Here is a 13,047-nt window from a genome sequence, read left to right on the forward strand (position 1 = left end):
AGTATTTTTGTGTGTGTGCCAGTTAACACCCGTCTTTGAATGCTCCCCAGGCTGTGTGCTGGCACTCTCAGCGGTGCTCACTCAGCAGGTTGACTTTGAGATATATGGGTTTGTAGGTGTAAGCGGGGCCCGGGCTGTGCCTGAAAGAGGTCCCTGTGTGTTCATAACCTTGTCCTGTAGAATCTCACCTAATACTTAAGGACCAGTGGAGAACTGTAAGTCATGCAAATTGGGCTGGCAAAGACACCAACGATGCATGGAGGAATTGCCTCAGTGGAGGTGGGATTTACACAATGTCCTCTTTTTTTTTTTTTTTTTTTTTTTTAACTGCTCTCATACCCACACATACATATGCTTACAATGCACTTCCTTTGACTTTTACTCCCTACCCTTGTATATCATTGTCACGCATAGGAAATACACACTGCACCGAGAGAGGGAGAGGTGCGTGTTCTTTCTGTGTGATTTGATTTCTCCCATGCTGCTTTGAGTTGCCCTCTCCCTGACTGTGATGTGCACGGAGTAGAAAAAAGGTGGCATAGGTAGAGAGGGGAATGACAAGGGCAGTCCGACAGAGAGGGGTAAGGATGCCAATCAAGAAAGGAAGTTCTAGGAACTGCATGTCGCGCTCCTTATAATGGCAGTGGGAAAACACCTTGCATACAGATTTCTCCAATAATTGGTTGACAGTGATCCAGAGCAGAATGCATGCATGTGCTTATGCAAATTCCTCAGCGTAAAACATGCATGCATACCTGCACACACAAACACACATTCAACACAAAGAAATGTGTGGAGTCAAAAGGACTGATTCATGCATATAAACATATTTTGAGTGTTGTTTTTGTTGTTGTTGATGAAAGACCACAATGACAGAACTGTCAGCATCTTTATTTAGCTAATTATAATGAGTTCTGCCTAATTCTCTACCTTTTAAGATGTGTGACAGGGTATATCAACAAACCAAAAGACTCTGCTTTGCAGCCTTAAATTGTATAATGCAAGTGAAAATCTGTCAGGCATTATGATGATTAAAGTTCCCTCTTTAGTATGCCAACAGGCACCTGCGACATGGAAGACACCTATCTAGGTAATGACAAGGAGAAATTGAAAAAGGGAGAGACTGACCTTTATTGCATGCATGTCAATGGGCTTCTCTTGCATGTTTTCTATAGGCAGAACATTCTTATACTAATAATCACACTTACGGGAACGTCCGATGGAAAGACTGGTGAGTCTGGTTAAATGTTTTTGGACTGCTGAATATCAAAACAATGTCCTTTGTAGGATGTGTAATATAGTCTATGAAGAAGGTTTTTACTCATCTGCAGTTGTGCCCAGTAAAAATGTTCAGGCTACATTTTAGAGTGAATTTATTTGAAAGTGTATATATTTGACAAACTCCTCTGTCCCATGAGGCATAAACTAGAGAAGTGATGTTGTGTGTGCATAAGACAGGAATAATGATGCAGAAGCGCAGACGGTGTACAAATCCAGCATCAAGGAAAGCGCTCAGCTTCAGTATAGAAATGTATACGTTAAGGTTTCAGGTACACGGCCTGTAGTACTTTGAGAACTTGTGTGAGGTTTTTAGACGCACATTACAAGTAGCAGCTCTGACTATATTGTAGGTAAAATGTCACATCTGAATTACCAGTGAGGACCACAGCTAATGCATTTCTAATAAGGCTCAAGTTATCATTTGTGAAATACCCGAGTGGAACATGTCCTGCGCAGGCTTTTTTTTGGTTTTTTTGCTGTCGTAAAGACTCACCCTTGTGACGTTCTTGACCCGAAAGAGACGAGTAACGACATCCTCATCAGCTGACATGGACAGAAACTCCACTTCCATGGGCCCGTACTGCTGTAAACCAGGCTCCGGCCAGTACTGAACACATGGCTACATGTAGGAAATGGGTCAATGAGAGAGAACATTTCATTAGCGAATGCGGCATGTAGACTACTTAGAAAAACAAGAGCAATTTTCAGTTGTTGTGACCAGAAAAACTGTCTTTGGATCATAAAATAACTTTGTGTGTTTAAGGGTGTGTGCATGTATGCAGGGGGGGGTCTGCGTGCATGCACTGTCAATAAAATATCAGAAAGATCAAAGAGACACAGACAAGTAAGTGTTATAACAGTCTAAAAATGGCACATGCCTGCAAGAGGTATTACGGCGCCATACCGGTAGAGAGAAACAGTATGGGAAGGGAGATGTTAATGTGCTTTGAGAGATTGCAACGAGAGGGAGACAGAGCACTCCAGAGCCACGAATGAACTCTATAGCAGAGTTCATAACAAGATCTTGCAATGGATAACTTAAAGTGGCTATAACTCAATTTTTGCAGGCGGAACCCAAAAGTCATTGCTTTGGAAGAAACAAGATGAAAACATTTAAAAAGGGGAGTGGACGAAAAGTGGGTTTGAACGGGAGCACCTACATGTTCTGTTGTTCTTTATTACCAGTCTACACAGGGTTTTAGAAAACTGCACACAGAAACACCAACTTCCTACTTTTAACTGGCACATCCCCAAATATTTAAAGAATTAAGATCATTTGTCAACATTTTAGCAATGCTTGTCAAGGCCTTAGGGGTCATGTTAGTAATTTACTGGTTTTGAAGCTTTTCTCTTACATTGAGTGCATTGAGTGGGAGCAATGAATTACTGCCCACACCTGTCTAGCACATTTATTTTAATCATTAAGGTGCATTAAGCCAGACAGTATAATACCAGTATTGGTGATTAGGGTCATGCTGGATATCACAAGGTTCAAGTCTTCGACTGTTGAGTGCCTTTCTGTCAAGACTCTGACGTTAGCAAGTGGCCATTAAACACAAGTGTTTACCAGCTGCAAAAATATATATTTTGTGACCTAGTTCATTTCCATTTTATGACATCTTACAAAACATATTTACAGGGAACAGAACATCTTCACGGAAAAATATGCAGACTGAAAAATGGACCCTTCAATTATTTCTTCAGCAGTGGAACGTTTTCCACAAAACAAGGTAAAACCCTAAAGAGTGAAATTAAAAAAAATCCAAGATAGATCTAGGATTGAAATAATTTAGAGTAAGAACCTGCTTTCCAAGGCTGTGATACAATGTAATTCATAATTCACATGGTTAATACTTAAAGTTTGACTGCATAACTTGTAAATCTTGTAAAAACAAAATTCAATCTAGACTCTGTGTAAGCTATTATCTTCAATGCCTTTGGCTTTTTACAAGTGATCTCTGCGATTCACCAGTTATTCATACACATTAATTATACAGGTGTAAATACAAGGTAATAATGAGATTATACATAAGTACTTCAAATTACCCTTGTAAGAGAATTAATAACACATTGATGAAAGCTGATGTTACCTAATGTTGCTTGCTGGTATTCCTGATCTCAGTGCAGCGTTTGATACAATGGATTCAAATATTCTTATTCATATACTATCTCATGGGTTGTCCTTGATTGCCTTGTATTTGGTCTGGTGCGCATATCCTATGTCTGTCAATGGTATTTCATCCTTGCAGGTATTGTCCCTGTGTGGTGTCCCACAAGAAACCACTTTGGGTCCAATATTATTCCTTCTTTACTTCCTTTCCTCAGACAGCTGTACCTGTCCCACAGACTGAATTATTCAGCAACATTGTTGACTCTGCCCAACTGTTTATCTGCTATTAAGGAGTGGATGTTTGCCAATATCCTTCAGCTTAATTCCAACTGAACGGAGATGTTTGAGCACGTCTGTAGTCAAACTGTGCCAGCGTTTGGCTCTTCAACAGAGTAATGTTGTGCCTTCTGCTACAAACCTGGAAGTTACATTTGATCAGAGCCTTGGTCTGAGCTCCCGTAATACTACTGCAAGCTTGTTATGTCTATTTGACATAGTTTCATTTCATGTGTACTTGAGTTCGGCACTCATCCTTTCTTCTGTCCTAATCAGAAAATGGTGCGATAGCTCCATTTGTTCATGTGACTTTTAACAGGTTGTTATTGTTTTTTAGTGTTTCATTGAGTTTATAAGTGAATCCTGAATGTACATTTTGTGTTATGTTTTCAGTAATTATTGCTATTATTGTAAGTGTTAAAGTAAGAACAGGGAATATTGCAGTAGAGAGAAAGACATACTGTATGCGCATGAGAAAAAGTGGGCCGGCAACAAGAGGAACCCTGAGATGTGGCTGTAGGGGAATGCAAGCCTATTATTCATATTCAGAAATGTATCTTAAAGAGGGATAGTAGAAACTGGAACGGGTGTTATCTAGTCATGCCTTGAGATCAATGTGGTCAGGGATCAAAGCCCAACAAAATGGCATGAAGGAACTAATCTCGAGCACAGTAAGATAGAGAAACAGTGAAGGCAGGGTGTCAGGAAAAGTCTCAAGCAAAGTTCATACAATTTTGAGAATGAAAGTAAAAACTTGCGCAGCAAACAATGGCTGCTGGGTGATTGAACACTATGTCTGTTTTTCCTTGTAGTATCAACAAATCAATGGCAATAAAACAGTATATAACACTTTGACCTCACCCAGGCAGAGTTGGACTGGTTGAGTTGGTTGACCATAACCACTGCTGTGCAGCCGTAGTCGAAAACCAGCCTCCAAAAATCAGCTGTGGTGCCCGGCAGAGGGTGAGGGGTCACAATAAAAGCAGCCTGGCGGTGGAAACTGTCAGCAAGAGCAGCGTTGATGTAATTGTTACTCTCCCCTTCTGTCGTAACCAGGAAGGCCAGGGCGCGATCAGGCGGCAGAACATCCATGCTGCGGTTCTTCTCTCGGTTTCTGGGCAACAGAGCAATGCTGCACTCTTCCACGTCCAGGTGGGGAGTCACGGAGTTGAGCGTCTGCAAATGGAAATGTTAAAGAGGTCGGGTGAGAGCGAGGTGAGGATAAAGTGAAATTCAAGACAGCGTTTAAAAGATGGAACGTGTGAGGAGTGGTGAGACACAACAGAGGAGTCAGAGATGTTAGGGAAGAGGAGGAGGAACAAAAATAAGTGAATCAGACAAGAAAAGGGATACAGATGACGCCAAAAAAAAAAAAAATCCAATAATGCCAATTGAAAGAATCTTTAATACTCGGAGCATTAAGTTGACAAACTGACTTAAAAGATTAAGGATAAATTGGGCCACGGCATAATAAAGCTGAATGTAATTAAGTTAAAAAAGAAAATCTCAAAAGGAAATAGTGCATACCAATTTTCTTAGATGAACTCTCTGTTCATTTAGGCATAATTACATTAGACAACATGAAAAAAATATTTGGATCATTAATACACAGCATCAATAATAGATCTGTGACTTGCTGATCTCAGTACAACCGGTTGGCTGTTTGCCATCTGCCGGATGGGAGAGTAAAAGGCAAACGGAGCTCATTGGGTGGTGGAGAGGCTTTCAACATCAATGTCAAAGGGATAAGTTTACAAGATCAAAGCGAAGGATTTAATATTTTTCTTTATGAAGACGTAACAATTTGTAATCAGAATGTTTGACCGCCTACAACACCATCCCCTAATCCTAAACAATACATCCAACATCATTTCTACCATATGTATATTATATAAGGATAAAACTGTCTAAAATTAAAGGAGGAGCATGAGTGTTTTTCCTGTACCGCTTTGAAATGCTAAACCTGAAATCAATGTTGCTGCTGGTTGAGCACTGCAGCAAAGGGCGGTGGATGGAGGTGGTGGGTAAAGCGTGCGGGAACACAGCTGGCTCTCCTCTCTCCTAATAAAGACCTAATAAAATGTTCTGAGAGCACATTGCTATCAACCAGGTAGAGGACTTCAAAAATAATTAAAATTTAACTTAACATCTCCTTGTAATAATACATCAATTATCCTATTTATTTCTGCACTATCTGTTAATTTTTAAATGCCTGTATTATTAAGTACATGATTTCAACCAAAGAGAACATGTAATTATTTTCTTAGTGTTATGTTACTGTCGGAATACCAATAAGGCTGTTTTAACTTAGATCAACTATACAGTACACAAGCAAATACAATATTCTCTCAACGGTATACAGTAGATGATCAATATGTTTGACTCTGGCTATCCAGCCAAAGACGGACCTGAAACTCCTCCCGCAGTTGAGAGGAGTTACTCTGGGAATCCACTCGCATCATCTCTTTGTAAGTCACCACAAACTCGTTCACCAAGATGGCCGTCTCTCCACACAGACAGGCCTCCAGGATGGCATCATGGATGAAGATATACTGCTCCTGAAAGGAAAACAGGCAACATAATTCAGTGCTTTAGATGTACACAAGTGCAGTCATACATAGAGCATGAGCTGCGGTGGGTTTCAGATAACAAACCAGAGTGTGTGTGGAGGTTGCAAACAGCTAAACAAACATTACAAAAGAGGCAGGGTGAGACAGCAGCAGGTTAGGAACATACTGTATGTACATGTGAATAAATAATCAAACAATATGAAGAAGTTTTTCATAACCTGGCTTGTTCTGAATTAAACATTTGCTTTAATGTTCATGGTGTATCAAGGCTCCTGGAGAATAAATGAATATTTCTCAGTAAAAAAAAAAAAACACACACACGCAGTGCGCATTTAATTATCGCACCCCTGCAAATAACTACAAATGTAATAAACAGTTAACTCAATGTTGGATTTACATAATAAGGAGTGAATATGTAAATTATCTGCGGATCTAAAGAACAGCACGTGCCTACACAGCACACTGACAGACAATGTGAGTCTTTTCTCTAAAACTATTGCAATGACCTTTACATAAGTCCCAGAGTGGGAGTATGGTAATATACTCCCTTCGCTCTTTGAATTTCCAAACAACAAGGAGGGAAAAACAAATGTTTAAAAACCTGGCTCTTCTTCGGCTCTTGCGCAGTGAGAGTTTACCATATTATGGCCATTGATGTAACCTGCTGAATATGTGGAACATGTGCAAGAGAATCGGACTCAGTGTGAATGTGAAGTGGATTCTGGGCAGCGCTGTTGTCCTGACCTCGGTCTGAATCATGTTGATGCGTCGAGAACAGAGGGTTTTGACACAGTTGTAGATATCCACCACACCCTCACACTCGGCCATGTCCAACATGACATCCAGCACGATGTAGCAGCCGGTTCGGCCTGCCCCCGCACTGCAACGAAAGGCCGTCTTATATGAGGAAAAATGCATAATCTTAATAATAATAAACTTTATTTTTATAGCACCTTTCATACAAGAAATGCAGCTCAAGGTGCTTTGTAATCTTAAAGCAGTAAATAATCCACTATTTTACAGAATGCAGTCTGTTCAGGAGTGCAGGTTATCAGCACAAAAGGAAATGATCCTGAAGGACCACCTTAATGTGCAAGGCAGTGTCAAGCTACTACGTAGCGAACAATAGGGGCACCATGGTGCTTACTGCCACCTTGCTACAAGCAATCTTGCTGGCAAGGCTAACAAAAAGTAGCCTACCGATGCTAGCTGCAGCCTTCGACAGACACAGTGCACTGTAGTAACTGTAGTCTACCTACAGGATATTACTTGTTTATGATACTGTGAAAAATACATTTTCACAACACTCCTATACTGTATATTAAAAAAATGCCATTACATGTTTGGTTACAACACTTGCTAAGCATCACGGTACCTGCAGTGGACCACCACAGGGCCAGCATCAGGAGGGGTGGAGGCTTTCACTCTTCGTATAAAAGCCAACAGTCCAGTGGCGTGATAGGGAACCCCATGTTCGGGCCAGGACGTGAAATGGAATTGACGTACCTCATGCTTGGTTGAGTATCCTCTCTGTAAAAAGAAACACAGTACACATAAGCGCTTCATGTAAAAGCACTACATACTGGCTGGCATCAAAGCCCTAATAGCCCTACAGCCCCTGATCTCGCCAAAGATGTGCTTCCATCCATTCTGAGACATCCCACCCCTCTCCATGATAGAAGCGACCAATTGTTTTGGTTTTGGTAGTGCGAGGACAACTAGGACATTATTTATGTGGGATGTTAGGTCCTCCAGGACGTTAGGCCTGTGGGCATCACATGTTAAAAGCAGCTGCAGTGTGACAGACGTGCAGAAAAGGAATTACTGAGGCTCTAGGGATCTCATGGAGGGCTGGGAGGTTTCTCCTCTCTGCTGGGAAACTGCTTCAGTCACGCAGCAATTTCTTCCTCTGTACAGAGATGACAAAGTAAAGCGACGCAAGGCAAAGATTTGTTGAAGACAGATATCCCAAAAAAATAAAAGAAAGGAAAAGAGCTCTGAAAAAAACATCTGTCACCAGTTTCCAAATTCATGCGGATTTGAATAAGCAGCAGCGGGTGCCCATAGAGAGCGAATGTGACAGTGTGATGATAATGCTGTGTTTGGGCCACTGTCACTCCAGTATTGCTCCGAGCTCCTCCAATAAGAGATCCCCCAGGAGATTGACAGGATGGAGGCCATCAGGGGCACAACACTGTAACAGCTACGTAGGAAAGACAGCAGGGGCATTCACATCGCTACTGGTGTTAATACCTCTCAGTTTAACATGTGGACCTCGTGTCCATCAGCAGTAAATCCTGTCAAGTATTTAATCCCTTCTATTAATAGACTACTTCTAATTTTAATTATTCCTTTACCAGGTAACAAGTCAGCATGCAGCACCATAGACTGCGTTCTACCCTGAAAGAGCAGTGACAAATTGAGTTTAGATCAAATAACAACAAAGATGTCAGGCAAACAAGGGCAGGGAAAATGTAAATGTGAGATAAACTCACCCTCTCCAAAGCAAAGGTGCGAACTGTGTATTCAGCGAGAGTCTCCGTCTTAAGCAGAGTGATTTTGATGTCACCGTACATCTCGCTGTCATCAGGCCAGTATTTACAGCATTTCACCTGTTTAAAAAACAGCAAAGCAACAGAGTTGAACCTTGTGTTGACGTTCCTTGAATTCACACCTGCAAAACTGTAGTGTGTGTAACATGAATCAGTCGGTTTGACAGAGAAATGTTGGGCTGAATCTCCTTTTTTTAAATTTTTTTTTAAAGTAAAACAGAAAGTTCCCTACTGTTTCAACATCACTTTTCAAAACGTAATACAGTCTATAACATTTGGAGTCTTTTTGCTACTTTCTTATCCAATTACTTTCAACATGTTGTAAATAAATGACACAAGTCACCCCCCTCACTTTTACTCTATTACTTTTAGGTGGATAGATTAACCAGGTTTGTTAAGTCATGTTGTACACAGCTGTGCATTTATCATTTAAATCTGGATTTGAGTGTTGTCAAACAACAAACCGTCTTTTCTCTCTATTGCATTCCTGTTGATAATATCGGTGCCAACTCAAGCAAATAATAGTATCACTGGATGGAGAACATCATCTTTACCATCAGTCCAGCCACTCAACTACAAGGTAAACCCACTTCACAATGGACACTATGGCTGTCGTCTTTTCTTATGAACAGGAAGACAGTAATGGATTGCAAGCTTAAGTTAGAATTTGTTGGATAAACCTAAGAGCCCCTCTCACATCCTTCTTTACACCAGTTTTGAATTTCATGGGACTGAAAGCGCTTTACATCATATTAGAAATTTAGCCATAAGATTCAAAGTGAATGCATAACAAGATTTTACTCTTTAAAAAGTATTCACTGGATTATTTTTAACAGCTCATTTAAGAGCAAAGGAAATACATATTACCCGTGTGATCATAATTCCAAATTAAGTGATGATAATAACTTTATTCCTTAGAATAGAAACATAGATAAATGAAATTAAGTAAAAGTAGAAGTTCCATTTCAAATGCTGCAGAAAAACAAATACAACCTGTTCCTTTGCAGATATTTTATCTTTTTTTTTTTTTTTTTGGGGGGGGGGGGGGGGGCAAAGAAAGGAGAGCCCAAAAATCACATAATGACAGGCAGCATAATAAACAGGAGGGCAGCAATCTCTTTCACCAACACCAAGCACAACAGATGTGATTTTTTTTTTTAACATAATGGAGGTGTTATTTGGATTCAGCCACACAGACCACTTCTCATTTGCTGACTGTTCACAGAATTGTCAGGATGGAGAACCACATTGGATGAAGGGCTACTGCTAGAAAAATGGTAATTTTCACCATCCACTGAGGTAATATGTTTATCTTGCCTGGACTGAAAAGGATGGAGTACTCATGGTAGAATTCATAGTACATGCCTTCATGCGAGGTGGAAAATATTGGTGCTACATTATGGTATGCAGTGTATATACCAAGACATTAGCCCTGGATTTGCTGGACAGAATATGTTTATATGCACCACAAGTATTTTATGGCATGTTTTATGAACTATGTAATCATTACAATGATCATGTAAATTCCTAACACAGCAGTGCAATTTCATGATCTTGTCATAACAGACAAACAGGGGATAATCTATGACGCAATTCTGTAAAATGTACGCATTCTATGAAAAACTCAACAATAGCGCAGAGAGACTGATCAAAAATATGCATTTGATGATTGCTACTGCTCAAATGCCACTAAAAGAATATTGTACAGAAAGTTAAAGGGACACTTAGACATAGAGCTGCGCCATGAATCAAATACAAATGATTAATAATTGATATTATTACTTTTTATCCAAACCAGTTTTACTCATGTGAATATGTTCCATGAAATAATTCTGTCAGCTCACCCTTAATGCCCTGGAGCTGCTTTAACTTTCCCTATAACACAGCAAATCAAATCATGGCTTATTAACAAACAAGCAGTTGCTTTTGCCATCTACGTTTATGTTCACACACCCACACTTGTGACTAGCAAGCATAATCTGCCCATTGTTGGAAGAATAGAACCAGTCACTGGTGCAGAGCTGCTATGGAAAAAAACAAGTCAGTCGTGTGGGCTAACTTGGCTTCAGTAAACAGGATGAAGCTATATGCAAATACTACAACATGGTAAGAGCAGAAAATCACACACCTAACCCGGGGACTTCTCTGACACAACAGTCCATTGCACAGGAGTTTGTAAACACTACTCGATATGCAAAAATGATTTAATCTGGTAAGAACCTTTGTTAGGAAACCAGGCCAGAAACACTTAAGCTATTTAAAGTAACAAGACATGTGAATTTTCTTGTTTCTTGTAATTTCAGCAAATGCTTAACATGAGTCTGAATCAGTGAATATGACTCTCAGAGATACACAGTTTGATACATAGAAGACAGTGGAGAACTACAGAGAACAGATTATGGTGTTAAACAACCCAATCTATAAAATTACATTTACTACTAGTACTACTGTTAAATTAACTATTAAATTGACTGTGACCAAGGTTTATGTGACAAATAACTATGATAAGGTAACATTGCCCAGTCTTTGTAAGACATGCTGGGAAATATTGCTGGGAGTTAAATGAGGATATTATTACCACAGTCATGTCTGTAAGGTAAATTATATGAATCTACCACCAGCAGCTCAGCTTAAACAGGAAACAGGAGGGAACTCATCTGGTTCTGTCCAATCAAGATACAAATTTTTTTTTTTAAAAAAAAAATCCACCTGGAGGCCCCTGTGAAGTTTGTTTAAGCTGTTCAAAATGTGGATTCCATTGCAGTTGCACAGTTATCTATTTACATTCTGTGTAAAGCTAGGCTAACTGACTGCTCATTTTATTTTAGGACTCAGACATGAGTGGCATTAATCTTCTCATCTATCGTTCAGCAAAAAATGTGTTTCCCAAAATTACCTGGTGCATTAAATGGTAAATGGTCTGCACTTGTGCACTTTACAATTTCAGCCTCCCACACTTGCACACTAATTGTCTGCAATCGAAGGAAACTTAGGGGTTCGGTGTCTTGCACAAGGATACTTCTGCATGTGAACAGGAACAATCAGGAATTGAACCACCAACTTTAAAATTAGTAGGGGACCAGCTTTACCATCTGAGACAGTTAACAGGTTTGTGGTTTTGCATAAATTGGGGACATCAGCACCAGAGTGTAACAGTTTTTAAGCTCTGAACACTGTGGTGACAGGAGGTGGAGAAGGAGAGAGTGCACACAACTTACCCTGCCAACCTCCACCAGCTTAGTGATCATGACGATGCTGAAACAATTTTCCTGCCACACCATCCTCCAAAAATCATACAGAGTCTCCTGCTTTGGTCCTGGAGGGAGAGGGGAAGAAATGACAGAGAAAAAGACAAAAATGGCAGCATCAAGGCCCACTCTCTCAATAAGGGAGTTCTTGCTGTTGTGAAATCTCGTATTATTGCGACCCTAGTGTCCTTCCTCAGATGGCAGGGTACTGATCTCTCAAGATTGTGCCATCAATAAAGTTATTGGGAATTCCAGGCAGGCATAAGGGAAGGGGGTGATGGGTGACAAAACAACAGCAGTAGCATGATGATGAAAGCCCTAGGGACCACCAGTCACTCACTGTCATCCGAGGAAGAGACGTTTAGGAAGCAAGATACAACTTTAAAACGAGGATCACGTAGGACAGGAAGACAAAAACAAAGCTGACATCTTTTTTCTGTTTCTTGCAAGTTTCATCTGCCTCTCTGTGTCTCTCTGTGAGGAGAAGCTGGTGCAAGATAAGCAGACCCTGAGTGACTTTGTGAAGGGTGCTCCCAAGAAACTGACTCTCCCTTTGGGTGCAGAAACAGTACAAGGGAATTTTTAACACACACACACACACACACACACACACACACACACACACACACACACACACACACACACACACACACACACACACACACACACACCAGAAGCGACTTTGTATTTGAGCAACAGAGGGTGAACTAAAGGTTTCTCTCTGACAATAAACACACCGCTCCACGTGTCACAGAGATTGAGAAGCTATAATTAATGTGTTTAATTATTCTGCTCTTCTCATGAATAATTCAGTGACGTCACCATCACTGCCTTCGTGGGTTGATAGTCATACCTTTGGATTTAGCAGAGAGATGGTTTTGTCAGGGGACAGTGCATGAGAAGGCTCATTGGTTGAATCATTCTCAATTTATTATACTGCAACAAAAGGTACTCCCCATACTGAATCCACACACTCACAAACACACACTATAGCTTTGCTGGGATACTCA

General features: G+C 40.4%; 1 protein-coding gene across 4 annotated transcripts in view; it reads right to left on the bottom strand.

The window, feature by feature from the left end:
- The window catches only part of ptprub (protein tyrosine phosphatase receptor type Ub), a 162,452-nt gene that overhangs the window by 5,087 nt on the left and 144,318 nt on the right, over positions 1–13,047 (bottom strand). For all 4 annotated transcript variants that reach the window (XM_069693312.1, XM_069693311.1, XM_069693310.1 and 1 more), the window contains 7 exons: positions 12,008–12,105; positions 8,733–8,849; positions 7,613–7,767; positions 6,982–7,117; positions 6,076–6,225; positions 4,529–4,843; positions 1,775–1,900 (listed from right to left, as the gene is read on the bottom strand). In XM_069693312.1, coding sequence (XP_069549413.1) covers positions 1,775–1,900; positions 4,529–4,843; positions 6,076–6,225; positions 6,982–7,117; positions 7,613–7,767; positions 8,733–8,849; positions 12,008–12,105 — 1,097 coding nt within the window. The remainder of the gene's footprint in view (positions 1–1,774; positions 1,901–4,528; positions 4,844–6,075; positions 6,226–6,981; positions 7,118–7,612; positions 7,768–8,732; positions 8,850–12,007; positions 12,106–13,047) is intronic.

This window comes from Brachyistius frenatus, unplaced genomic scaffold, assembly GCF_029030835.1.
Source record: "Brachyistius frenatus isolate BFR_SWC_R1_liver_20210118 unplaced genomic scaffold, ASM2903083v1 Contig_14, whole genome shotgun sequence".
Classification (NCBI taxonomy): Eukaryota; Metazoa; Chordata; class Actinopteri; family Embiotocidae; genus Brachyistius; species Brachyistius frenatus.